Source organism: Camelus dromedarius, chromosome 31, assembly GCF_036321535.1.
Source record: "Camelus dromedarius isolate mCamDro1 chromosome 31, mCamDro1.pat, whole genome shotgun sequence".
Lineage (NCBI taxonomy): Eukaryota > Metazoa > Chordata > Mammalia > Artiodactyla > Camelidae > Camelus > Camelus dromedarius.
In genome coordinates, this window is record NC_087466.1 from 19,887,307 (window position 1) to 19,913,632 (window position 26,326).

Below are 26,326 nucleotides of genomic sequence, written 5' to 3' on the forward strand. Positions count from 1 at the left end.
TCTGAAGAACTTTAATTTCAAATCTTGTCAAAACCATACATGAAAATACTGTTACCAACACTGTTTGATTATAGATTGGCAAGATGTTTTCAATACAAGCTTTCTACGTATGAAAGTATTAGAGATCTGATGTTTGCTCGTGATTTTATTTTGGGAGCAAGATTAGCAAAATTTCAATTATTTGGTATTTTCATTGGATAAGGCAGGCTGGTTTTAAGTGTGTTTTGGTGTCAGAAAAGTAGGACACTTTATTATCTTATAATAGTTCATTTTAAAAATATGAAATTATTCTCTTACAGTAAAAGAGTTGTTAACTATCCAGTCTGCTACTCTAAAGGCAGTCCCTTGGGCTTTATCTACAAAAGGATTACTGCTTTGTTGCTTGTTTTTAAGCTTATTTTGTGTATTTCAAATAATCCAAACATGATTTGTAAAACAGTAATTCCTGAAAAGAGAGCATGGGATGCTTCCAGCGGTAATGGAGAGGAGAGTAGATGGACCAATGACGTGAGACGTACAGTATTCAAAAATCAGGGCTTTGCACTGATGGCTGAATTGAAACTTTATGCCTACATTTTATATAAATAGAAATTATCACAAAGAATTTTAAGATTAAATTCTCAATGGTAATTGAGTTTTAATAATATCATTGACTTCAAGACTATTGTTTTTCACTTTTGAAACTTCCTTTTGATTGTAATGCCCTAGAATTCCATAGTACATTTCCCTTTTGGCTAAATAGCTTAATGCCACTAAAAGCAGAGACCTAAAGCATACTCCCTCCACTTTTTGGAGTGATTGCTACGTGCCAGGCATTGGTAAACTGGTAAAGCTCATTAAATACATTACTTCACTTAATTCTCACACAATCCTATTTGGAAGAGACTGTTAACTTCTTACAGATGAGGAAACCCAAGCTTAGAGAGGTGAAGTGACTTTCCCAGGTCATTTAGCATGGAAGGAAGGTGAAACCCAAACCAGGCAGTGGGACCTCAGAGCCTGCACTTAGTCACCGAACTGTAACAACGCCTGAGATGCTTTGTGGCTGTTGACATAAGAAAAACGAGGTTTTTTTTTTTTTTTTTTTTTTTTTTTTTCCAGGTGGAATTGATACTTTTGCATCTGTCGTAATGCTAGGCGAAACCTTTTGTGTGTTCTTTGGTAAGACCTGCTTTCAGAGTGCTGAGAACTCTCTGGCACAAATAAACAAACAAAACCTTCCAGAAACTGGGAGAAAAATAAAAACAAATCAACACAATTACAGCACTGAAGCCTCACCCTCTTTTTGTCCCTCCCCGCAAATCCCCATAAAAATCAAGTTTATTAAGGCGCCTGTTTGGAAGCCGGTGCCTGCAGGCTCGCTCTTGCAGTGTGATTGAATTAACTCGGTGAGGGAACTCCAGCTTTTACTTAAAAAAAAAAATTTTTTTTTATTAAAGTATAGTCAGTTCACAATGTTGTGTCGATTTCTGGTGTACAGCACAATGCTTGATGAATTTACATACAGGAATGTACATGTATCCGTTTTCATATTCCAGTTTTTAAACTGGAAGCGGACTCTTACTTTTTTGTGATCCCTGCACTTTTTTTGTGCTGTGAAGGAGGACGGAGGGCTTACGGCTTGTGGGCGGGGCCGCGATGCTGCGGCCCGGTTTGGGGGCGGGCTCTCTCTGCCGCTGGTCCAATCGCGGCGCGCCGCGCAGCCAGGTCGGCGGCGGATTGGCGGTTGCCATAGCTCCGGGGGTTCGCTTGACAAGTCGGTGGCGGCCGGGACGCGGTGGCCGCGTTTTGTCGTCCCCCGGCTTCCAGGCTGCTAAGACGGGCCCGGTCCTGTCGTGCAGCCCGGCGAGACCGCAGGCATGCGCTTGCCGCCGCCGCTCCCTCTGCTGGGGGGGCTCCTCCTTCTGCAGGGCGTCTGGAGGCCGCTGCGGGGGGACCTGGGTGTGTGTGCGCGGCGCGGCTGGGGCCTGCGGGACCTGGGCTGAGGCGGGGAGGGGACGAGGATTTTGAGGCCAGACTGGGGACTGGGGCCTCCTCCGGGAGCTCCGGGAGGCACCGCCAAAGAAAGCCACCACCCCGCGTGGCCGGGACTCTGCAGCTGTTAACTCCTCCCTGTGCCTCTTCCCGCCTAGTGTTCATCCCTCCTGTCATCCGCATGTCCGGCCCTGCGGTCAGCGCGTCCCTGGTCGGAGGCACGGAGAATGTGACCGTTTCCCTGGCCCTGGTGCAGGACAAGATGGGTAAAGAGTCCAGCCTGCCTGTGGGGAGGGAGGAGGGTCGGCCAGGCCTGGGCCGCCCAAGAAGCCTGGCCAGGTGGCATCCCCTGGGTCCCTTACCGCTGCCTCCTGCAAAGTCAGGGTGCCGGGGCCCAGAGGACCGACGGACAGGTTCAGTAAAAGAAAGCTTGAAACCGTACACTTGTCCAACGTCACAGTTTGCAAAGGGTCCAATCGTAGGCTTGGAAAGGGATTCCATCCTAGAAATTCTGACTCAAGAGTGCACCCCCTTAGCTGCTGGGCAATACCGCCTTGCATTCTTATCTTCTCTGCCGTAGGATTATCGCCAGTTCCAGATTGTGGAGTGCAGGACAATGAGACAGGAGACTGGAGTTTGACTGTCACCCCCAGTGTGGTAAGGCCAGAGGTAAAAACCTCTTCGGGAGCATCTGTGGAGGCCCAGGCTAGTGTTCCTGCAGGGCTCTCTTGATTGGACAAGACAGAGCTTTCTCAATGCTTAGACCATGAAACTGTGGGCTGTCAGATCTCATAGACACTCATCCAGCCCAGAGGTTCTTAGGGGTCCTCAGGTGAGTTTCAAGTAGTCTTGTGAACCCTCTGAAATTGTGTGTAAAACTGTGTGTGTGTGCACATTTTTTTTCTGATGAGAGGGTTGCCAGCTCCATCAGATTACCAAATAGATCTGTGACTCAAAAAAAGCTTTGTAAACCACTGATTCCCCCACAGCTCTGAGCTTATGTGTAAGAACACTCAAGCCTGGAGAGAGTAAATATTTTCCACTTAATAAGTGTTTTATTGAGTGCCCAGTATGCGCAGAGCATCAACTCTGCAGATAAGGGATGAGAAAGGCAGATTTTGCTTGCACCCTAGGAACTGGGAACTGTTTTCATGGACTTTTTGGTGTGTATTTAATCTTCTGCTGGTAGGATGATAAAGATGCTAAACAAACTGAGTAAACTTATCAGACCTATGTTCAGCTTTCTCTAAGTATCCACAGGTTGCTTGCTTTTATGTTAAAGTGAGGATTAGGAATCAGGGCTTGTGTCTTGCCATAGGTTTACAGGGTAGAACTGAAAAAAATGATGTCATCCTTGTGAACATATCTCCTTTAGTGAAATGAACGGAGGCTGATTGCACTTGCCATTCTGTGTTCTTATAATTATAGACGCTGTTTTGAGTCACTAGAAAAAGTATAGCAATATTTTCCTTGCAGAATTCGTTGGAAGTGACAGTGAGGTTGAAGAGGAGTCTGCAGTCCTGTTTCTCTAATGAGACAGATTCCTTCTCTGAGTCCCCGTGTGTTGTCCAAACTCTTGTGGTTTCAGCGGCTCGCAATTCATCCTGTTTAGCTCACCTGCTCATTCAAGTGGAAATTTATGCCAACTCTTCCCTGGGCCATAATGCATCAGGCAAGTAAAGTCTTTGACTATCAAGAGGTTTTCTTTAAATATTAGCTGAAAAAAAATAAAATAAACATTATCTGTTTGATTTTAAGTGTAGGCCACGCAACTTGTGTACTTCACTGGTGAGTCCGTCTTGCTTTCCACTTATTTTCCTTTTGTGTAATTTTCTTCATTTAAAAGTTTCCACTTTGTTCTATTTTACTTAAGATTTATTGTATCCATCTGATTGTATCTCTCTGTAAGCCGCCTTAAATCCAGTTTGGGAGAAAGTAAAGTTTATTTCTTTGTGTTGATTCCTATGACTCCATCTTAAAACAAAGCAAAGACTCATGAATGAATTTATAGGAAAACAGATTTTCAGCGAACGCTTTTAACTGCCAGCTTCCTCTCCCAGAGGAATTGCTAAATTATGCTTATGGAAGCACATATTCCCTTAAGAACACATGAATAATAACACACAATTTGCTGTTCTTTACCTTTCAAAAAATTGTATAAATTAGAAATTGTTTCATACAAATACACATAGGGTCACCTCTTTCTTTTCATATTCTTTTTAATATAATTCTTATATTCTTTTTAATAGCTACATAGTAGTCCATTGTGTGGATATACTGTTATTTAACTAGTCTCTTAGTCTTCCAACTTTTGATACACTGTAGCCAGTGCTACAACAAACAGTCGTGTGCACACGCATCTTTGGACCTGAGAAAGTGGTTTTGTAGTATTCTCCCTTTCACATCGTGGCAGTGTCCTAGGAACAGAAGACGTGCTAATGTTGAGGGAGCTGCTTCGATACGTGCCGCCACCATGTTCCCTGTCCCCTGCAACAACCTCTAACATCTCTCGCCTTTACAGTCACCTAAGATGTAGGGAGAAGTGTCCCTCTTCAGTAGCGGAAGTCTGGCATTTTGAGACTCCCACGCTGCCTCTTCCCACATCACATCCCCTAACTGTGGTCCTCCACACTTTTGGCTTTAGAAGTTTTGGAGGATAAGTTATGATAATACCATTCAGTGGGCTACTCTGCCCTTAGTATATTTGTGTGGAAAGATCTCCAAGATACATTGCTAAGTGCAAAAGGCTGGTGCAGATAGGTGCATATAGCATGAGATAAGAATATATATTTATATTTGCATAAAGAAATTCAGGAGGGCTCTCCGAGAAGCTAACGTTGTGCTACAGGTTGGGGGTGATGTGGGAACAGGAAAGGGCCAAGAGTGAGGGCATTCATTGTGTACCTGTTTTTGAATCCTTTTGATTTTTTTGAACCATGTGACTCTCTTACGTATCGAAAGGTTTGAAGTTTTTAAATTTATTTTAATTTTATTAACATCTTGTTGAGGTTGGGAGGTAATTAGGTGTATCTATTTTATTTTTTAATGGAGGTGCTGCAGATTGAACCCAGGACCTCGTGCATGCTAAACACTGCACTCTACCACCGAGCTGTACCCTCCCTCCCTCCTTGAAGTTTTGTTCTTAGACGAAAAAGCATTTTCAAATGCTTAAAATTCAAAACAAACCAAAAAAAAAATATTCAGTGGATGATTAAACAAATGGAGGGACTAATGGTAACTATACTGTTCAAAGCAGTGACTTTTTTTTTCTAATTTGCTTGACTATGTTTAGATAATATTTCAGAATGTCTTTGTACAATTATCCAAACTCAGGAAAATTAGTCTTTGTATATCAGTAATTATGGGATGTCCACTCTGACCCCGTGAAGGTATGAAAAATGTTGCACCCAGTCAGACAGAGATCAGGACAAGAAAAAGGATGGAAGGACAGACAGGAGGTATGTGGCATGCCTAGTGACAACAAGCTAGCAAACGACGTAGGCGACATATAGATAGACACACAAACGTCTATCTATAGCACATAGTAAAACCCTACTCCACATGCCTTGCTTATGTTGCACGGGTTTGATTATACGGAGAGTTGGACCCTTACCCTCGGAACGTGGTCTGATGCTTGCATCCTCTTACTCCTGATCCCCCGACGTACTAGGGTTCTACTATATTGTAACATGGAATGTATACTAGTTGTTCTTTAGATGCTTCTGCTGTCTTTGACGTTAACCGTTACATAGAGTTTAAACAAATCATTGCTACATAGTCTTCCAACTATTAGTCTCTGCATCCCGAGTTAGGAGGCTGAAATGTAATATAACAGTCCTTTTCCAGTCAATGCAAAAAATTACTTATTTCTCCCACCCTTGAGCCAGAATCAGGATGTGAAGATTTGGATTTGAGGTTGAGTGTGTAACAAAATTAAATGTGACCTTGTGGTCAGATGGGTTCCAGACAAGTGGTCTGAAGTGTCACTGTGGCTTCAGGTTTTTTTTTTTTTTTAATATATATATTTTTATTGAAGTATAGTTGGTTTACAATGTTGTCAATTTCTGGTGCACAGCACAATGCTTCAGTCATACATGCATGTATATATATTCGTTTTCATATTCTTTTTCTCCGCAAGTTACTGTAAGATATTGAACAGAGTTCCCTGTGCTATACAGCATGAACTTGTTGTTTATCTATTTTATATATGGTAGTTAGTATCTGCAAATCTCGAACTCCCAATTTATTCCTTCCCACTCCCTTCCCGCCCTGGTAACCACAAGCTTGCTCTCCATACCTGAGAGTCACCAAGGCTTCAGTTTTATCTGCTGAAAAAGGTAATGAACTTGAAGGAGTAAATGCTACATCTCAGTCTATGTTATGAAAAGGATTGTCCAGTGTATGGGAAAGTAAAATCAACGCATTGCATTTACCCTAACTTGTGGATCTAAGTGGCTTATTTATATCCAAGGCTCTGTGACTTCTTTGGTTTGTAAAACTAATGTATTTTCTTATATTTGGGTATTTGTTGGAGGAGTTGATTCAGACCTCAGAAATGTTTTTTTTTAAACATTTTTTATTGAGTTATAATCATTTTACAATGTTGTGTCAAATTCTCAGATATGTTTTATGCACAACTCATTTCAGGGATTCCTTGCTGTGGAATATTGGTCATGGGGATCCAAAAGGTAGTGATTCTGCTTTCTTTGAAGGTCAGAAGTGTGGCAGTGCTTTTCCAGCCTGTTCTGCAGCTGATCTTCTCTGTTGTCTGTACTTTGCAGAGAATGTGACTGTTATTCCCAACCAGGTGTATCAGCCGCTCGGTCCCTGTCCTTGCAACTTAACAGCCGGGGCCTGTGACGTTCGCTGCTGCTGCGACCAGGTATGCTCTTCCCGACGGTGGGGCACCCAAGCCGCGGTACCCGGCGTGAGGAGCGCCAGCAGTTTCCCGCCAACAGCTTTTGCATGGATGCTCTTTCAGAACTGAGATTGTGTTTCGTGTCACAAGTTGTTTTCACATTGAGTATTTTCTTAGAGTTTATGGATGAAAGAAATGTATCTCTTTGGATAAAATCCTGATTGGGATGATTATCCTGGGAGGAAGGTTTCAGTGTCTACCTTTAAAAATATAAAAAGGCAGAAAAATACATTTTTCAATGATTTGTAGTAAATTGATGGAGTCATACAGCCACCACGACCTTCTAATTTTAGAACATTTCCATCATCCCTCCAAAAGGCTCTTGTGTACATTTGTGATCACTGCCATTCCTGCCCCTCATCCTCAGGGCCACTTTTAATCTACTTCGTGTCCCTAAGGATTTGTCTAGTCTGGATATTGCATGTCCGTGGAATCCTACAGTATGTGGCCTTTTCTGTCTGGCTTCTTTCTTTCTTTCTTTGAAGTATAGTCAGTTATAGTGTGTCAATTTCTGGCATACAGCACAGTGTCCCAGTCATGCATATACAGACATATATTTGTTTTCATATTCTTTTCCATTAAAGATTATTACAAGATATTGAATATAGTTCCTTGTACTGTACAAAACAAGTTTGTTTTTATGTATTATTGTTCATCATTTGCAAATCTCAAACTCCCGAATTTATCCTTTCCCACCCTTTGTCTGGCTCCTTTAACTTAGCATCATGCTTTCAAGGGTCGTCTGTGAGGCGGCACATGTCACTCTCCACTCCTTTGTGTGGCTGAACCACATTCCCTCGGACGGATGTCTCACCTCATGCTTATCCATGTATCAGTTGACAGACATTTGGGTTGTTCACTTTGGGGCTATGATGAGTAATGCTTCTGTGAACATCTGTATGCAGGTTTTTGTCTGGATGTGTGTTTCTATTTCTCTTGGATGTGTTACCGAGGCGTGGAATCGCTCTGTCCTACGGTAACTGCGTGTGTGACCTTTTGAGGGACTTTTCCCAGAGCGGCAGCGCCATTTCACATTCCCATCAGCGGTGTATAAGGGTCGCAGTTTTCTGTATCCTCACCAACAGTCGTTGTAATAATCTTGATTCTAGCCATCCAGGTGGATGTGAGGTGGTACTTCATTCCGATTTTGATTTGTATTTCTCTAGTGGCAAATGACGTTGAACATCTCTCCATGGGCTTATTGGCTGTTTGAATATCTTCTTGGAAGAAATATCTGTTTAGGCCTTTTGCCCCTTTTCAATTGGGTTTTCTTTTTGTTGTTAAGTGATAAGAGCTCATAATATACTCTGGATGCTAGTTTCTTATCTGAGATATGATTTGCAAAAACCTTCTCCCATTGTATAGTTTGTCCATTTTTCCTGTTGGTGCCCTTTGAAGCCTCAAAGGTTTTTAATCTGATGAAGTCCAGTTGATCCATTTTTTTTTTTCTTTTGTTGCTTGCGCTTATGGTGTCAAATCAAATAAACCGTTGCGCAATGCCAGGTCCAAAACACATTTTTAATCCCTGTTTTAGGTCAAAGGGGAATAAGATGCAAAAGAGACACATGTCCTGGGACCCCAGTCACTCCCACGTTTGGATGAGTGCCGTTAAGGCACGGTTTTACAAAACAAAAGGAAAGCGTAGGGTCTTCATTTATACTGTGATTCCCACACTAACAGTTACATTTATAATAACAGTTATATTTAGTTTCAAACACTTTTAAATGGAGGTGCTGGGGATTGAACCCAAGACCTCGTGCATGCTAAGCATGTGCTCTACCACTGAGCTGTACCCTCCCCCTTATATTTCATTTCAAAAGTACAGCCGATCATATGTCTATTCAGGTATCAACAGAAATGTCAAGTGGTATTGTCTCCTTTCTTGCAGGCTGCATCACTGTGTTCTGTTTCTAACTTCCTTAGTGTTTGTTATATATGGTGTATATATTCATATATATGTATAGGCACCAACTACTGGCATGTTTAGGATCCTGAATCGGTGACATCTTCAGATAGCTGCAACTTACCACTTTAGAAAGGAGCAATTCTTAATTTGAATTGCCCTTGTTTATAATAATAGATCATTTGTTCTTCTATCTTCAGTAAACAAGGGATTTAAGACATACTTAGCGTTTAGCTCTCTCGGTCCTTTGTGAAACAAGGACGAATGCAGATGAATAAATGAAAGCGTGAATAAAGCGACTTCTTGATGATGTTAGTCGGGTTGTGTTATAGTAACAGTCAGGGCTTCAGGGATTCTTGTGGAATATGGACTGTTTTGCCCTCACTCTAAATGCCCCTAGGTTTCTCTGGCCTAGGGATTTTAATGATGATGACAATTAAAAAGGGAAGTTTCTCAGTTTTATTCTCCATTTGGAGTCCCTTCCATATTATCTTTTCTTCTCTTCACGTTGTTTTTTTGTGGGTGTGTCTTATGTCCCCCAGTCAAGTTGTGATTCCCTTGAAGGTTTGAAGTTCCTGACTTGGAGGCTCATAAGGGAGCTGACGACATTCTAGCCGAGTTTACCTTCTGTGAGCACAGAGCTCTCCTAGCCCGGGTGGAGGTCGTGCTTGTCCCTCACCGCCTGGGTGGTGACCTGCCGGCCTCAAAGAGCGTGTTCGTCACACAGGCCAGGACATCCTGATGGCGGGCACAGGGAGCTTGAGTCTTGCCCCTGCAGCTTTACATTTTCTTTCCAGGAGTGCTCATCAAATTTAACAGCACTGTTCAGGGACTCCTGTTTCCCCGGCGTTTTTGGAGGAGACGTCAATCCTCCCTTTGATCAGCTCTGCTCCGTTCAGACGGCGCACGGAGTCCCCGACTGGTTTCCGTTCCTGTGCGTGCAGCTGGACAACTCGCCCTTCCTGGGGCTCTTCTACCTCGGATCCATGTGAGTCAGCTGCTGCCCTGCCCTGGCGACAGCCCGGCCTCCAGTGTCATCTAGGCGCAGGGCCTTAGCATGGGGGCCTATCTTTCTCAGAATCTCCCTAGAGGCTCCATGCCTCAATTCCTCTGTGCTAGATTCAGTGCTAGATTTCAGTTAGTAAGTTTATTTTGTGTTAAGTATTTGAAAGAGTGGGGCCTCACTGAAAAGAAACTGATTGATACCAGAAATAGTTAATAGTGATGATCTGAGTAGTGAGGGGGTGAGTAGTGGGCTCATGGGGGAACATTAGCTTTTTTCTGTCTTTTACGTTTCTGTATTGTTGAAATTTTACAACAGTTTTATTATTATTATTATTATTATTATTATTATTATTAAAGTAAAATTCATATACTATAACATTAACCATTAACCACGTTCAAGTGTATAGTTCAGTGGCATTTAGTACAAATTTTTTTTTGTAATAATTAAAAAAGTAAGGGTGGAGGGTATATGTAGCTCAAGTTGTAGAGTGCATACTTAACATGAGTGAAGTCCTGGGTTCAATCCCCAGTACCTCCTCTAAAAATAAATAAATAAACCTAATTACCTCCCCCCCAACAAACAAAGTAAAAAAATTAAAAGAAGAATTATTTTTAGCACACAATAGCTGAAAGGATTAGTGATGGTTTTTCTCCCGGATTTGCAGTTCCTCTGGGCAACGCGCTTCCCCTGAAGTGTATTTGCATGCTGACCTAAAAGACTTTTCAGACTTTGGTTACAAACAGGGAGACCCAGTTATGACTGCAGAGAAGGAGTATTTTACCATCCCGCAGGTAATAATTTCAGTTCTGGTATGCTAGAGCCTTTCCTCGTTTTTCTTATCTTCTTGTTAATTTAACTCATATTGCTCAAAAAAAAAAAATCTCTTCCTAAGTTATTATTTTTCTCCTGTGGACTTTCCAGGCACTCAACTGTTTATGGTCTCAGTATTTTTTTTTTTCTTTCTCTTTTTCATGGTCACTCTTAAATTAATCTGTCCTTGCTAACTCTCAGAGTGAACTTACTAAATAAAACTAAAAGACTTTCTAGCAGTCTCCATGGATATGACTGATCTTTCTTCACTTCTATTAGTTGAATAGCCAATTTCTAATAAGCTATAAATATTTAATGTAATACTGCAGGATTTTGAAAAATATTTGGACTCTAGAGTTTTATGTGAAATCTTTATTTTTTTTTTAAGTTCAAAATTATGAGGAAAACATATTTATGGGAAGGAAACATGGGAGGCTAAACCATTTCTCTTTACTACCCACACGAATCCATTTTTATGCTTTTACAAAGACCTGGCTGTAATGAGGGAGAGAAAAATGAAGTTGAATATAATCATGTTTCTGCAAAGTAAATGATGCCGGGCAGGGACCGTTCTTTAGCGACCGTACTGAACTGTGACTCCTCAGCCAGTGGCTTCCAGACAGATTAGCAAGTCAATGAGGCATTTTACTCAAGTTGCTCCGCTAGTCAACGCGCTGGCGGTCGTGGGAGCTAACCTGGCAGCAGCAGCATGCTGCAGGCTGAGCACTTACAAGACACTGATCTCTTTTTTGTGATTAGAAAGCTGGTCATAAATCTGTGTTGGGATTTCCCCCGACCCTCAGGTGTCCCTGGCTGGGCGGTGCCTGCGGAACGCCCCCGTGGCTTTCCTGCAGAATTTTGACGTTCAGTGCGTCACTGAGCTGGATGCATACCAGGAACAAGATGGTGCTGCCAACGTGAAGGTCAAGAATGGTGCGGTAGGAGGTACGTTCCATTCATTTGAAAGAAGAACACAGACCTGTGTGTTGAGGTAAACTCTGATCTCACAAGAGTAGAAACCACTTCTCCTGGGTCAGCACAGAATTGTATTTCAGCTGCCGATTGAGGAAGGTGTTTTCTTTGGAAGAAGTTCACTTCTACGAGACAGCACGTTGCATATCTCTGCTTTTTAAAAAAAATTTAGGGTCAAATTCATGTAACATAAAATTAGCCATCTTAAAAGGTACAGCCCAGTGGCATTTAGTACACGCACAGTGTTGTACAGCCATCAGCTTTGTCTACTTCCAAAGCATTCTCATCACCCCCAAAGGGAGACCCTGCACCCGTTAAACGTCTCCCCTTGCTCCCTTCACCGTGACCCCTGGCAGCCACTCTATGGACTGGCCAGCTCTGGACCCGTCACATAAATGGGATCATACGATGCATGGTCTTTTGTGACTGGCTTCTTTCACTCAGCATCGTGTTTTTGAGGTTCATCCACACTGTAGCGTGGATCAGAGCCTCATTCCTTTTTACATCCAGATAGTATTCCATCGTATAAATACACCGCACTTTGTTGTCTGTTCATTAGTTGGTGGACATTTGGGTTTTCTCCAGCTTTGAGGGTCTTGTGAACAGTGCTGCTGTGAACGCTCGTGTACAGGTGTCTGTGTGGACACATGTAATTTCTCTTGGGTGGATGCCTGGCAGTGGAATTGCCGAGTCATACAGTAATTTAACTTTTGGAGGAATGGCCAAGCTGTTTTCTAAAGCAACTGCACCATTTTACATCCCCACCAGCTGTGTGCTGCCTGTTGGTTCTTACGTGAAAATGACTCTCTGAGTTATCACTGACTTTTGAGAGTCTCTTCCCCAGCTCTACGTAGATGGTGAGAATAGTTCGGTTCCCATTTGATGGTGTTGGGGAGACAGGGAGAGTTCAGTACTCGGCATATGGGGCAGGCACAGTTACCATATTTGCGTGGTAAGCTTTCATGTGTGTGGGTAAACATGATCACGCTCATCCAATGAAGGTCACTTATGTCCCTTTTCAGGCATAGTTACACCAAAAGTTATCTATGAGGAAGCAACCGACCTGGACAAGTTCATCACCAACACAGGTAGTACAATGTTACACTTTTATATCATCTCTATGAGGATATATGTCATTTCTTACAAGTAATACATAGTCCCAGAGTAAAATTCATTTTTATGAAGAATTTTACGAAGTTCACAACTGTTTGGAGGATATCCCACTGGCATTTTGTTCCTTGTTGCGTCTCGCCTTACTTTGGAGTAACACCTGTGACCTCGAGCCAGACCCTCCTGGATTCTCATCCCCAGGGTCTACGGACCTTTTCTGACATGTTTTTCAGATAAAGAATTCTCTGGGACCCTGCATTTTCACTTCTTGCTTGCTTTTCTTTTCTTTTCTTTTTTTGATCATTAAACTTTGTGATTGTAATGTGGCCAAACAAAGTACACAGAGTTCAGCCAATCTTCCAAGCACGTGCTCTGCATCGGGCTATGAGTCGGGCACCAGGGGTGCAGAAATAAAACACCAGACCTCACCCAGGGTATTGGGATGGAACAGAGGAGGCAGCTAATGACAACGTGGCCGGAGGACTGGGGAAGGCCTCCTGAGGAAGCCACAACCCTGCTGTGTTAGGAGCTGGGTAGGCAGGGTGGGGGTGGGGCCTGGGGGGAGGGCACCCAGGTGGAGAGAACCACCAATAACAGCTTGGAGTCCAAAGAGGGTCTTTAATTTACGAAAGTATCCTTTTATTTGCAGAAACACTTTTGAGCCATGGACCAGCTCCCAGGAACGTGAATGTGGAAGAACATTATATTTTCAGATGGAATAATAATACAATCAGTGAAATAAACGTCAGAATTATTAGAGCAGAAGTTAATGCCCAGCAGAAAGGTAACTTTGTAGAGGCAGCGAGAATGCTTTCAGTTTTTAAGTATTTTTTTCCTCTTTTCATGATTCTCATAATTATAACATGTAAACTAATTCAGACTGGTTTTTTTCTTATTTGTATTTATGATCTAATCAAAACCTTTTTTTTTTTTGCACGTCAAAATGCAATTAATAAGGTAAAGAAAATAACACTGGGGGATAATTACTTTTCCCAATGAAATGCTGACATATTTTTATTTTATTTCTAGGAATCATGACACAGAGATTTACAGTGAAATTTTTAAGCTATAACAGTGTTAATGAAAAGGAATCATCTGGAAATCCAGGTGAGGTAGCACATGCGTCAGTCACCGGCCTTACAAACATATTTCAGTTCAACAACCCCATGCTGTAATGGGGATTATCTAAATAACTCTCCAATTTTAGTTTGTGACGCTGTCCTTTCCTTTTGTGATACTGTGTTCTTTTTCTGATAACAACTTAGTTTTTTTTTTTTTTTTTTTTTTACATACAGTGTTGTATATTGTAAGAAGTTGTTGTAAACCGGAAACATTCTTTAGCTACTGGTCTTTTGAAGAGAGAAGGCATTTCAAGTGTCAGTAAAGTTAGCTTTTTAAGAACGCCAAGCACAGGGAACCATATTCAGTATCTTGTAGTAACCTACAGTGAAAAAATATGAAAACGAGTACACGTATGTTCCTATGTGACTGATGTATCGTGCTGTACACCAGAAATCGACATAACATTGTAAACTGACTATCCTTCAACTAAAAAATAAAGAGATAAATAAGAAATAAACTCCAGATGATGGATTCCTAACCCAGAATCCGTGGAGAGACTCCCCGAGGACTGTGAGCGCCCAGTCATGTCGTGCATTTTGTATTTATGTGCAAATACATCTCCCCCCAGTTTGCCGTGTCCTTGCTTGTTTCTTCCCTTCACCGCTGCCTCCGCAGGGCCTAGAGCAGTCCACGGACCGCAGTGTCCACTGTGCTGGCCACCAGCCCCCTGCAGCTGCTGGGCGCTTGAAATGTGGCCAGTGTCATATGTGGAAAATGATATTTTGGATATATTGAGTCGAATAAAATATGTAACTCAAATTTATTTCAGTTATTTCCTTTTCTCTTTTTTTAATGAGGCTACTAGAAAAAAATTTTTTTTAATTTAAAAAAATTCTAAAAATATGTATTATTCTAAAATCAAATATGAGGTTTGCATTATATTTCTGTTGGTCAGCACTGGCTTAGACCATAGGAGGCGTTCAGTAAATATTTGTTGGCTAAACCTATCACTGTTTCTTAAAAAATTTCCCCCTCCTTTTACTATTCTTTTTTTTTTCTTGAGATGTAGTTGATTTGCAATGTTAGTTTCAGGTGTACAGGAAAGCAATTCAGATATACATATACACACATATATTTTCAGATCCTTTTCCACTATATTTCATTACAAGAAATTGAATATAGTTCCCTGTGCTGTACAGTAGGTCCTTGTTTCCTTTTACTGTTCTTCATCAGGCAGTAATTAATCATGAAGGAGCAACCTTTTTACTTTTAAATAACTTTTTGTGTGATCTTCAATGTTTATATATACTGACTTAATCATACATGATTCATTTTATATATATTTTATTTTTGTTATTATCATCCTTTTACCATTTTTCTAAACTGAAGCACAGTTAATTTACAACGTTGTGTTAGTTTCCCGTGTACGGCACAGTGACTCAGTTATACACGCATGTGTCTGTTCGGAGCCCTGCCCTTCGCGGGAGTCTCTGCTCAGGACGGCGTGGAGGAGACTGCGTTTTCAAGAGCGATGACTGGAAAGGGCCCTGGGAGGGGGACGGAGCAGGACTAACCTGGCGGGAGGCAGGCGTGAGCAGGAAGCAGACCCGGGCAGGGTGGGACCAGCCCCCACAGGGGAGCCCCCCCGACCCGGTCAGGAATGGTGGGACCTAACGCTGGAAACACAGACACCATGTGCAAACCTCGATTGTGCCCCGGTGTGTAAAAACAGCTCCAAAACCCATTTTTGAGGGGGAGTGTAGGAGGAAACAGGAGTGTGACCAGGATATGATATGACTATAAAGGATTACTGTTAATTTTCTTAGGAGAAACATTGGCATCCTGGTTATGTAGGGGAATAGCTTTAATATTGGGAGATGTATGATGGAGCTTTTCGAAGTGTCCTGACGTCTACAGCTTATGTTCAAACCGCCCCACCCCTCCCCCGAAATATATATGCTTATATCATACAGATAAGACAAATACGGCTGACTGTTACAGTTGCTGATTTTAGGTGGTGGCTGTACTGAGGTTCACGGTATTACTTTAAACTTCTCTGTACTTGGGAACTTTTTCATATTAAAAAGGAGAAAACAATAAGCTGGATTAATAGATGGATGGGAATAGGACATAAAGCAGACCTTGGGGTTGAACCGCGTTACTGGAGAAGGGTTCCACTGGGAGGCTACTTTGGTTTCAGCTTCCCTTTCGAGCCCCTGTGATAAGCGGTGTGAATCACTCAGCAGGTCTTCATGAACCAGCCTGCCTGGCAGCTTCTGTTCTCCGGGGAGAGAGGTCCAAGACCGACTCCTGCCTGCTCGTCATTTTTCAGATTTCACTTAAAAAGCGTACTAAAAAAAGAAAATCACACGGACATCTTTGTTTTAAAAACAAAACAAAATGAAACGAATGAAGGTGATGTCCTTCTGTCAAGGGTATTCTGCAAAAGCCTTGCGGTGCACTTCCTTTCATTGTGGATTCCTCCTGTGTAGTAATTGATGAGCTAGAACAGGACCTGCGGCTGCGTTAGAACAACTTCCGAAGGAAAGACGCTCACTCTCCTGGGTCACGTTTGTCTAGGTTACCAGCTTGGCAAGCCCGTTCGCGCTCTGAGCACCAACCAGACGAGTAACGCCACGACTTTACACCTTTGGCAATCAGGTAAGCTGGTTTAGTGGTATGATTAACTCTCCAGTGAACTAAAATTGTAACTATTACTGTATTTTGAATCCGACAAAGTCACTGAAAGCCCAATTTGTTTATTTAGCCTCGGGGTGGTGGTTTTCCATGCCTCTACAGCTTTCTTCCTTCCTTCCATTTCTTCCTTCCTTCCTTCCTCCATCCCTCCCTCTTTCTTTCTTTCTTTCTTTCCTTTTCTTTCTTTCCTTCTTTCCTTTCTTTTCTTCTTTCCTTCCTTTCCTCTCCCTCTCTCTTTCTCTTTCTGTCTTTTCCTTCCTTCCTTCCTTTCTTTTTTGGTAAAAAATATTAACATTGCTTGCACTTGTAGTGCTGGTTATTAGGTAGGAGAGATTTAAGTGTGAAATAGGCTCGAGAGCCCACTGTCACTGTGGTCATGGATTAGCCTAAGGTGGTGCTAATCAGAGACAGAATAGTTTCATTCCAAACTATGGAAAAAAATCTCTGGCTCATTGGTAATTACCCACATCTGCCAGAAGGCATTAACTTTCCTGTTTAGAATAAACCGTTGATCCCCGTCCAGGTATTTTGAAACAGAAGGATGCCTTTGTTCAGCTTTCAAAGGATTAGAGTAATGATGACCTCCGTTCTCAAAAGCTGGACACTTTATTTCTGTTCATTATTTTCTCTCTGTTTTTCAAGAAAAAACTTTGAAGCAAATCTTTTATTTTGCAAAAATAGTAAGAGGATAATCTCTTTATTTTATAGCTGGAAGGGGTCTGTGTACATCAGCAACTTTCAAACCCGTTTTATTTGGAGAAAATGCACTATCTGGGTGCCTTCTAGAAGTTGCAATGAATGAAAACTGTGCTCAGCTCAGGTGAGTGTCTCATTTATCTGCATTTTGAGTGGCTTGCTTAAATTTAATTCATCCATGAATACTAAAGAGAACATGGATGTGAAAAATTACATTCTGAATAAAAACTTAATGTAAAAGTCATAGTAACGAATACAAACTTCCAATATAATTTAGAGTTGATTCAAACATCAGTGTAAGTGATAACAGACTTTCCAGGGACTAAAACTGTTTTCATCCATATTTATGCTAAAGATTTCTCTGTGAAGTTTGTTCACATTGTTGAAACCCCATGCTCCTAGAATTAGAAAAAGGCTGGAGCAAAGTATAATTGGTGATTAACATTTAAAGAATTTTCAAGCCCTGTTACATGATGTATAAAGAATTTTCCACTTTATTGTCTGGGTGGCGTTTGGAAAATTTATGGATATACATTCTTTTTTTTTTTAATGGAGGTGAAATTCATACAACATAATCATTTTAAAGTGAACAGTTCAGTGGCATTTAGTACATTCATAATGCTGTGCAACCACACCTCTATCTAGTTCCAAAACATTTTCATCTCTGCAAAATGAAACCTGTACCTTTTAGCAGTCACTCCCTAGTCCTTCCTCCCCTCAGCTCTGGCAGCAATCAGTCTGCCTCTGTCTCTATGGACTTACCTTTTCTGAATATTTCATATAAATGGAATCATACACATTGTGACTTTTTATGTCTGGCATAAAATCTATCTTTTTAAGTCTGACTTTTTATGTTTCACTCAACATCCTATTTCTGTGGTTCCTCCACTTCCATAGCCTGTGTCAATACTTGATTCTTTCTCATGGCTGAATCGTATTCCATTGTATGGTTAGACTACATTTTGTTTCACCATTCGTTAGTTATGGACATTTGGGGTGTTTCCACCTTTTGGCTATTGTGGATAGTGCTATGAACATTCGGGTATCGGTTTTTGTTTGAACACCTGTTTTTTGTTTTTTTTTAACAAGAGAACAAATCCACACTTTTATTTATTTTAATAAGTTTAAATCCTTGAGGGGTACAGCATTACCCAGATTCTGTGTCCAATAGCCTTAGCAGGGAGCTTGCTTTGGAATTTGGCACGAACTTTGCCACTGTTTCCATGAGCATGAATTACCTTTCCCCAGATTACCACGGTTTTGGTCAGTTTTCCACCAGGAGTTACTGTGTTGTTCTTTGCTTTGTACACATAAACACATCTCTTGCCTAGATAGAATTCAGTTTCATCTCGAGCATAAACACCTTCAATTTTAAGAAGAGCTGTGTGCCCCTTCTGGTTGCAGAGACCCCTCCTATAGCCGGCAAAAATGGCCATGGACCACAGCCTTCCAGAAGTACTTATTGTTTTAGAAGCCCTGTTCCCAGTAGGCCTCCACAGTCTCCCAGGCGGCTGAAAGAGTGAACACCTGATTTCTCTTTGGGGCAAAAATACAGGAATAGAATTGTTGGATTATGTGGTAGTTCCTTTTTTAATTTTTTGAGGAACCGCCGTATTGTTTTCCCACAGTGGCTGCACCATCTTACATTCCCACCAACAACGTAAAAAGGGGTCCAGTTTCTCCACGTCCTCACCAACCTTGTTGTTTTCCATTTTTCTGGATAATAGCCATCCTAGTAGCTGTGAAGTGGTGTCTCCTTGTGGTTTTGATCCCATGCATTTGTACACCCATTTCATCTGTAACATATCTAAGTGGCTTAGTTCTTTGGGGAGCAGGGAAAAGATAGGGGAGACTTGAGAAGGGAAGAAGAACTTTGGGTACAGGTTACCCACAGCAGCCCCTGATCGCAGGGTGCAACGCCCGAGTCCACAGTCAGAGTCTCTCCCTTATGGCTCATAAGATTTGTACCCTCCAGTGACGTTACTGGAAAGGAGAGATGCTAAGTTCCAATTCTTAATATCCACTCAATTTTATAGCTCAACGTTCTGGCTAAATATTTAGGTTCCTTTTATTGTTGGATCCCTCTGGCCCCTGAATTAATCCTGGTAACCTGATGTGTGATCTGCCCACCTCCCAAGTTTTGTGACACTCAAAGGAGCCTGTAAACCACATGGTACCAACGTAAGTTACTAATGTTTTATGTCTGAAGTGAAAGATTGCTTCTGTATGTCCTCCCCTAGCTGCAAAGATCCATCCAAGGAACGCCATCCAGGACTCCCAGCCAGTTCCCCTGGCAGATTTTTGTTTAGGAATCCAGCACACACAACCTGGACACTCTCTGAAAGGACTTCAGGGTGAGACTTGCTGGCCACGAACTGAGAAAAGTCTTACTCTCTTGCAGGGAGAATGCTGTTGAACTCCTTGATTCATTAATACCAGCAACTCATGTTGCAATGAGAGGCAACTCCGATTACAATGATCTCAGTGACGGCTGGCTTGAAATAATACGTAAGTCAAAGCTGCATGTGTGTGAAATGTTTACTTCAGTTGCTATGACTACACAGTGTCAGCTGCGGGCTAGGTGTTAGAGCCCGACCTGACCCGACAGGTCATCTTTCCCTGCTGTGGCCCAACTGACATTTGTTTAGTGGTTAGCTCTCCAGGCAGGAGGCTCTTCACATCTTTTACCTCTTATTCATGACATCTTTTTTTGTTTGTTTGTTTTTTAAGAGGAAATCTACAGGAATTTCAAACTGCCCGGTTGTTTTATAAGCTAATGGTCTTTGGCAAAGGACGTCTAGACGAGGTTTGAGGATTTTCAGTGCTTGTCAGTTTGCGTGGATGTTTCTGATGGCCAGGAATACAGACAACTGAGAACTGGCTTTGTAATTTACAAAAGCAGTCTTGTGAACGGGGAGGGAAATAAGGTGATAGAAAGCTCTCTGAAAGGAGCCGGGCCCAGAGGACCGCACGCTGTATGATTCCGTGTGTGAAACGGCCACCTGGCTGGGGTGGCTGGAAGGAAATGAGGGTCTCTTTTTGGGGTGATGAAAAATGTTCTAAAATTGAACCTGGTGCTGGTAGCACAACTCTGAAAATGATTAAAAACAGTTGAATTGTATACTTAAATAGACAAATTATATGGTATATCTCAGTAAAGCTGTTAAAAAGGAAAGAAGGAAATTAAGGTGCAGCCGATCTAATGAAGCAGGGTCACCAAGGCCAGACAGAAGGACTTGACAGTCCAGTGCCTTTGGTCACAGGCGACCGGTGTTTGCTGTCAGCCTTGGGTTCCCAGGGGGATGGTGTGGGAGGAGGAGGGGATAGACCACATGTGGCACGTGGAGCAGACGTGAACCGGACTTAGCCACGACAGCCCCGCTCTCACCTCCGAATCTAAAATGTCCGTCTGGTCACTGAGCTCCAGCTCCGTCGGGTTGTCTGAAGTCACAGTTAGTTGTGGCAGAGCTAACTGACCCAGGGTTCCCGTCTCCTTCCTCTCTTCCCAGCTAGGAAGTCAGGTGACATCTTTCCGATTTCTTGGGGAGTCTTGAGTGTGTAAATCACCGAACAGAAGGAAAGCTTCTCCTATTGCTCTCATTACTGGCCTTGCCTTTTGGGGCCTGAAAGAACTAACTGACTGTGCAGCGTCTGCTTTGCCAAGTCCCCTCCTGTCCCTGCAGCTGCTACTGCGGCCCTTGCCTCTGCCTGGCTGGTGGGGGAGCAGCTCCCTGCATCCTGTCCTCACCCTTTCCACGCCCTCCGAGGTCACCTCAGCTCATTAGGCTGGAGTTTGCACAACGGACCATCCAGACATGTGCCTGCACTTGATTGGGGTCTGGCTCATTACGACCCCCTCTCCCCTGCCTCCTGGGTGGCCTGGGATCACTTTATCTGTCTGTGTGCTCAGGTGCCCCTGACCACTCTCTGACTCAGGCAGGGGGTCCTGCTGGCTACGGTGTGCCAGTCCAGCCTCTGCTCAAGTCACTAGGCCCAGAGTTAGATCCTCATTTGGAAACAGAACCCAGAGGTCAGGGTGTGTCAACCCCTGGGCTTTGCCACCCAGGCCAGCTAGGTGGGCTGTGGAAGTGCCTGCAGGGTGGAGGGGAGGGGTCAGTAAAGCACCTGAGAAGTGAAAAGTCTGGGGAATTTCAAGGTAGAGAACCTGAGTTGCTTTGGTGAAAAGTCAGAGGTGATAGCATTTTGTTGCCTTTGAGGTGGAAGCTGTTAGCTTCTACTTCATGTCTAAGCTGAAAGTCGACCTCCATCCTGGTTAATAAACAGAAGAGAAGTGATGTTGAACACGTGTATCAAGGAGGAAGAAACTGGACATCACGAAGAAGCAGTGTTGCTGACCTTCAAACCCCCCGAAGTTCAGGGTTTGCAGATACACACCACTATACATAAAACAGATAAACAGCAAGGTCCTACCGTATACAAACAGATAAACAGCAAGGTCCTACCGTACAGCACAGGGAACTATATTCAATACCTTGTAACAGCCTATATTGAAAAAGAATATGAAAAGGAATATATATGTGTGTGTGTAACTGAATCACTGTGCTGTACACCAGAAACTAACGCAACATTGTAAATCGACTATGCTTCAATTTAAAAAAAAAAATCCCTGGGGAGGGAGGGTATAGCTCAGGGGTAGAGCACATGCTTGGCATCCACAGGGTTCTGGGTTCAATCCCCAGTACCTCCATTTAAACAAACAAACAAACACACAAACCTAATTATTACCCCCTCCTTTAAAAAAAGCTTAAAGAAAAAAAAAATCCCCGAAGGAACAAAGAAATCGCCTCCGGAGTTCACCACAGAACTTGCCATCCGTGTCCTGTAATCGACCTTCCTGTTTCTTCCCCTTAAGTGCCAGTTTTCAAGATGAATGAAAATTCGTCTCTTACTCAGTTTTATTCTCTGCCATTTGTATTCCTGCTATGACAACACATCAGGAAATTGCTTTTGAACGATTTAATCCATATTAACTGGCGTTGCTAGTATGGATTTTAAATGCCTTACACAGCTCTTATTAGAAGTGGCCGCATGGATAAGTCTCACGGCATTGTACTGCCGTTAAACAGTGCTTCTGTTAAAAACCTGGGTGGATTTCAGTGAGGAGCTTGGGAACTGAATCATAATTTATGGTTTTATTATGTGGGTCGGGGATTTTTAAAGTTCCAGTGATTGACTCCACTTGCAAGGAGACGTTTTGAACACCAGGGATGATGCAGTTCTGGAGTGACAGGCAGTAGAGCCTGTTAGAGACGAAAGCCTGGTGAAGGTGCTTCCTGTCTAATCATATTTCCCACTTTGGGGGGCGTCATGGCATTGTAAGAAAACTATTACTAAATTATTCTTTCCAAAATGCACAACTTAACATTTCCCCAGGTGCAGATGCCCCTGATACAGGTGCAGACTCACCCAACAGCAGCGCGAATGGCGTCTGCCTGGACGTCCCTGCTCAGCTGAGCGTCCGCATCCTCTTCTCGGATGCTGGCGCCGTGGAGGGGATTACTCAGCAGGAGATACTTGGCGTAGAGACAAGGTATGATCACATCTTGGATGAGCATAGTTTAAAGACAGTCAGTAAAGGAGGGGGAGGGAATAGCTCAGAGGTACAGCGCGTGCTTAGTATGTACGAGGTCGTGGCTTCAATCCCCAGTACCTCCATTAAAAAAGTAAAAAAAAAAAACAAAAAACCTTAAAAATAAAGAGAATCAGTAAAGCTGAGGGCCCTCCATAGAATGGGGGAATGCTAATTTAGAATCTGAGTGGTTTATTTCCAAATTGCAATGATTAGCAATATGATTACATGTCTAAATGGAGTACATGTAAACTATGTAATGGAAACTCATTTTCACTCCCAAGTATTTATAAAGCTACGTACAAGGTATTTTAGGAGCACAAAGAAGAGTAGGGGGCTGCGTAGTGCAGAGCATACTATGAAATTATGGATATAATTGGCATACCTCTCAGGGAATATTGTGCAGTGGTTGGAGATTCTGGCAGCAGAGAGGAGGGTTCAAATCATGGCTCTTGTGCTGTGAGCTGTGTGACCCTGGGCAGTTCCTTACTCCCTTCTCAACTGCAGTTTCCTCATCTGTGAAATGGTGACAATACCTTTTATGTGTCAGACCTCTATCAGTCTGAAGTGACAGGATTTCCACTTTATACTGTTGGTTCAAGTTATGGAAAGTCCACACACAGCAAGTTCATGGTTCATGGCTCCCACGTGGCCAAGGGTCTTTCCCTCTTTATCTCTTTGTGTATGTGGTTTTTTTTCTTTATTTTTTCCCTCTCATTTTCCCTGTTATTTCTTGACTCCTCTTTCCTTTGAGTGGGCTTCATTCTTAGGTAGGTTTTCCTCAACTACCTCAAGAGGTGGTAAAGATGAACATCAGCAATTCCAGACTTATGTCCATTTAGCAAGTCCAGTGGAGTCCCCACCTTTCTCAGAAATGATATGGGAAGACTTCTATTGGCTCAGTTCCCATCATGTGCTGCCTTCTGAGCCAATCACTGTGGCCAGGGCAGTAGACAGCTCTGATTGGCTGGGTGCAGGTGATGGGCCCACCCGCTAGGTTCAGGTGGGTCCCTTTGGTCCAACTGAGAGTGGGGAGGGGTAGTTCCCCCAGGGGAAATTGGGTAATTGCAGTTACTAGAAGAAAGGCAAAGGGATGCTGGGTGGGCAGAAATAACATGGAAAGCCCTCAAAAATCATTACCTGCTGTTGTTACTTTTGTGTGTGTGTGTGGGGGTAGGTTTATTTATTTATTATTTTTTATTTAATGGAGTTACTGAGGATCAAACTCATGACCTCAGGCACGCTAAGCATGCACTCTACCACTAAGCTACCCCCTTCCGCATGCTGTTGCTTTTTATTATTATTATATTGTTTGAGATAAACAAGTGATAAAACAAATGAGCTTTAGAAACACCTATATAAAATGAGATGATGGGGCAGAAGAGACGAAACAGAATTGGCAAAATGCTGGTAATTGCTGTAGCCCGTGATGGGTCCACGAGGGACCATTACACAGCTTTCTCTGTGTGTGCATTTGAAAATTGGCGTAATACAAAGGCGGGGCGGGAGAAAACACCGGTAGAACGGGAAACCTCTCTAAGAGAACCCCAGCTCGTACTGTTGCTGTGGCAGTCATCTGATGTTCTTAACAGACTGGAAGTGAGCAGTGGATGTGTGTTGCCTGCATGACCTTTCCCTCCCAGGTTCTCCTCCGTGAACTGGCCGTTCCAGTGTGGGCTGACGTGTGAGGATGGGGCCGGCTTTTTCCCGCTCAGTGCATCGGTCCAGTTTATTAAGATTCCTGCACAGCTACCCCGTCCACGTACAAGGTAACCCAGTTGCTGACCTAACTGAGATAATTAGGAAGCAAAAATACAGTCAAAAAATAAGAAGTGTATTTCTTCAACCAGGTGTTGGTGCTTCTCATCAAAAGCACGCTTTGCTGTAGAAATTGTAATCTTCTAAAATGTTTTGTAGATTCCAGATCAATTTTACAGAGTACGACTGTAACAGAAATGAGGTGTGCTGGCCGCAACTTCTGTATCCACTGACCCAGGATTATCAAGGTAGAGTAAAGCACGTTCCTGGAGTGGTTACCGTTGTATTACGGCAACTAAAAAACTTTTTTCAGAAGCGTAAATGTCACAGAAAACTTAAAACATACAGAAAACTTTTAAAAAAACAAAGATTTATTGATCAGGTTGCCACTTAGAAATGATCACTATTTATGTTTTGGCTTATTTCTTCTACCTAAATAATTACCCAAAAAGTTAAGAAATAAGAACGTTGCTTAATTCGACATTGTCTTGCAGGGGAGCCTTACCCTCAGTGCGTGGCCAAGGGCTTCCTGTTGCTGACCTTCTTCGTGTTAGCTGTGGTCCTCAGTAACCCCTGCACCAGAACACGCAAAGCTCGGAATTCAGCTACCATCTGACTTCTTAAGAGATCATCACCTTTTACTTCAGGGACTTATTGTCCTCCTGTGTGCCTCTCTGTAAAATCTTAATAAATGAAATGTTTTATTTTTATAGAAAATTTCACTAAGTGCTCTGCAAATTTAATCCACGTGTGTAGCTGTCCAGACGTTCAAAGCATCGCAGAATGGGCCTCCTCACCCCTGCACCAGCCTAAGCAAAATGCCTGAAAGGGTCAACCGAGTAAATAAATGTTATTAGGAACTTCAACTTATCAGAAATTATTAAAGCCATAGGAGTTTTGGTCCAAATGGGATTCACATGAGAGATAGTCACTCTTTTGATTTTTTAAAAAATATATTTCTGTTGAATTAATGAATTTCCGCTATTCCAAAGAAAGGATTAAAAATGCATGAAAGCCTTAAAAAGTGTAGTGAATGAAAGGTATTGCCTGCCTTGTCAGTAAACATAGGATGCTGTGGGCATCAGTCATCAGCCACTACCACTACCCTCGACAGTGAACCACGGGGAACTCAGGATGGAGACCAGCAGGCTGCCTGCTGCCGCCAAGCCCTCTGCCACCGCCCCTCAGAGGTGAGGGGACTCAGGATGGAAAAGCACAGGACACGGGCCCTGATTATCAAGGTGCAGATCAGAGGAGTGATTTCAGTGGGCCCAGACCTTTGCATCTTCCCATACACAGAGAAGTGCTAAATTTCCAAGCTTGGAATATCTGGTTTTCTTTAATTAACAGTAATCTTTTGATGTTGTGACTCCCTGTTCTTTGTTACAAAACTCGTGTATCCTGGCTCCTCCTCTGCCCCTTTGGAGCAGCCTCTTAGAGCAATCTGAGAGGCCACCACCCAGCTCAAGTCATCAGAAAGTCCACCGATTAAAGCTAACTCTCAGCTTTTAGGTTGTGCATTTTTTAGTACAGTGTATAACATAGTGTATACAGTACAAAATTACAAAAAAAAAGTATGAGGAAAGATGTGAGGGCTGGGGGAAGGAAATAATATAGGAGGTAAGTAAAATAAAACCAGGAGTGAATGCAAGCCCAGGAAAGCATGCCCAAAACCTTGCACTTAGCAAAGGCTGGTCCCTCATTTAGCCTTCAGTTTAGGAAAAAACCAAAACAAAACAAACAAATATGATTAGCTACAGGAATCATGGGGTCCACGGGTTAAAAATAGGTTGGCTTTCAATAAAGGACAGGTTTTCCTACTTAAGGCTT

General features: G+C 42.6%; 2 protein-coding genes across 3 annotated transcripts; one reads left to right on the forward strand and one right to left on the reverse strand.

Moving 5' to 3' along the window:
- The first annotated feature begins 1,774 nt into the window (after window positions 1–1,774).
- Window positions 1,775–25,520, forward strand: TCTN2 (tectonic family member 2). Of its 2 annotated transcripts, none has more exons than XM_010986342.3 (18): window positions 1,775–1,941; window positions 2,133–2,240; window positions 2,555–2,643; window positions 3,451–3,646; window positions 6,756–6,856; window positions 9,593–9,783; window positions 10,466–10,592; window positions 11,415–11,556; window positions 12,606–12,671; window positions 13,343–13,477; window positions 13,723–13,800; window positions 16,336–16,416; window positions 17,161–17,272; window positions 19,550–19,656; window positions 22,543–22,699; window positions 24,382–24,507; window positions 24,656–24,744; window positions 24,991–25,520. In XM_010986342.3, the coding sequence occupies exons 1-18, from the start codon at window positions 1,860–1,862 to the stop codon at window positions 25,110–25,112; spliced, it is 2,109 nt and encodes a 702-aa protein (XP_010984644.3). In that variant the 5' UTR covers window positions 1,775–1,859; the 3' UTR covers window positions 25,113–25,520. The 2 variants fall into 2 exon arrangements, with proteins under 2 accessions (XP_010984644.3, XP_010984645.3); XM_010986343.3 differs by having other exon boundaries at window positions 2,555–2,631.
- On the reverse strand, window positions 18,273–18,879 carry LOC135319710 (large ribosomal subunit protein eL33-like). Its single transcript, XM_064480941.1, has 2 exons — window positions 18,842–18,879; window positions 18,273–18,624 (listed from the first exon to the last, which is right to left on the reverse strand). Exons 1-2 carry the CDS (start codon window positions 18,877–18,879, stop codon window positions 18,273–18,275), a joined length of 390 nt encoding a protein of 129 aa, XP_064337011.1.
- Window positions 25,521–26,326: the final 806 nt, after the last annotated feature.

Excerpts from the sequence above, each read along its gene's own strand:
- TCTN2 (XM_010986342.3), top strand. The coding sequence starts at position 1,860 with ATGCGCTTGCCGCCGCCGCTCCCTCTGCTGGGGGGGCTCCTCCTTCTG. Across the intron at positions 10,593-11,414 it reads AGTATTTTACCATCCCGCAG|GTGTCCCTGGCTGGGCGGTG; the intron begins GTAATAATTTCA and ends CCCGACCCTCAG. Across the intron at positions 16,417-17,160 it reads TTTACACCTTTGGCAATCAG|CTGGAAGGGGTCTGTGTACA; the intron begins GTAAGCTGGTTT and ends TTTATTTTATAG.
- LOC135319710 (XM_064480941.1), bottom strand. The coding sequence starts at position 18,879 with ATGGCTATTATCCAGAAAAATGGAAAACAACAAGGTTG. Across the intron at positions 18,625-18,841 it reads AATGGAAAACAACAAGGTTG|GGCTTCTAAAACAATAAGTA; the intron begins GTGAGGACGTGG and ends TACTGGGAACAG.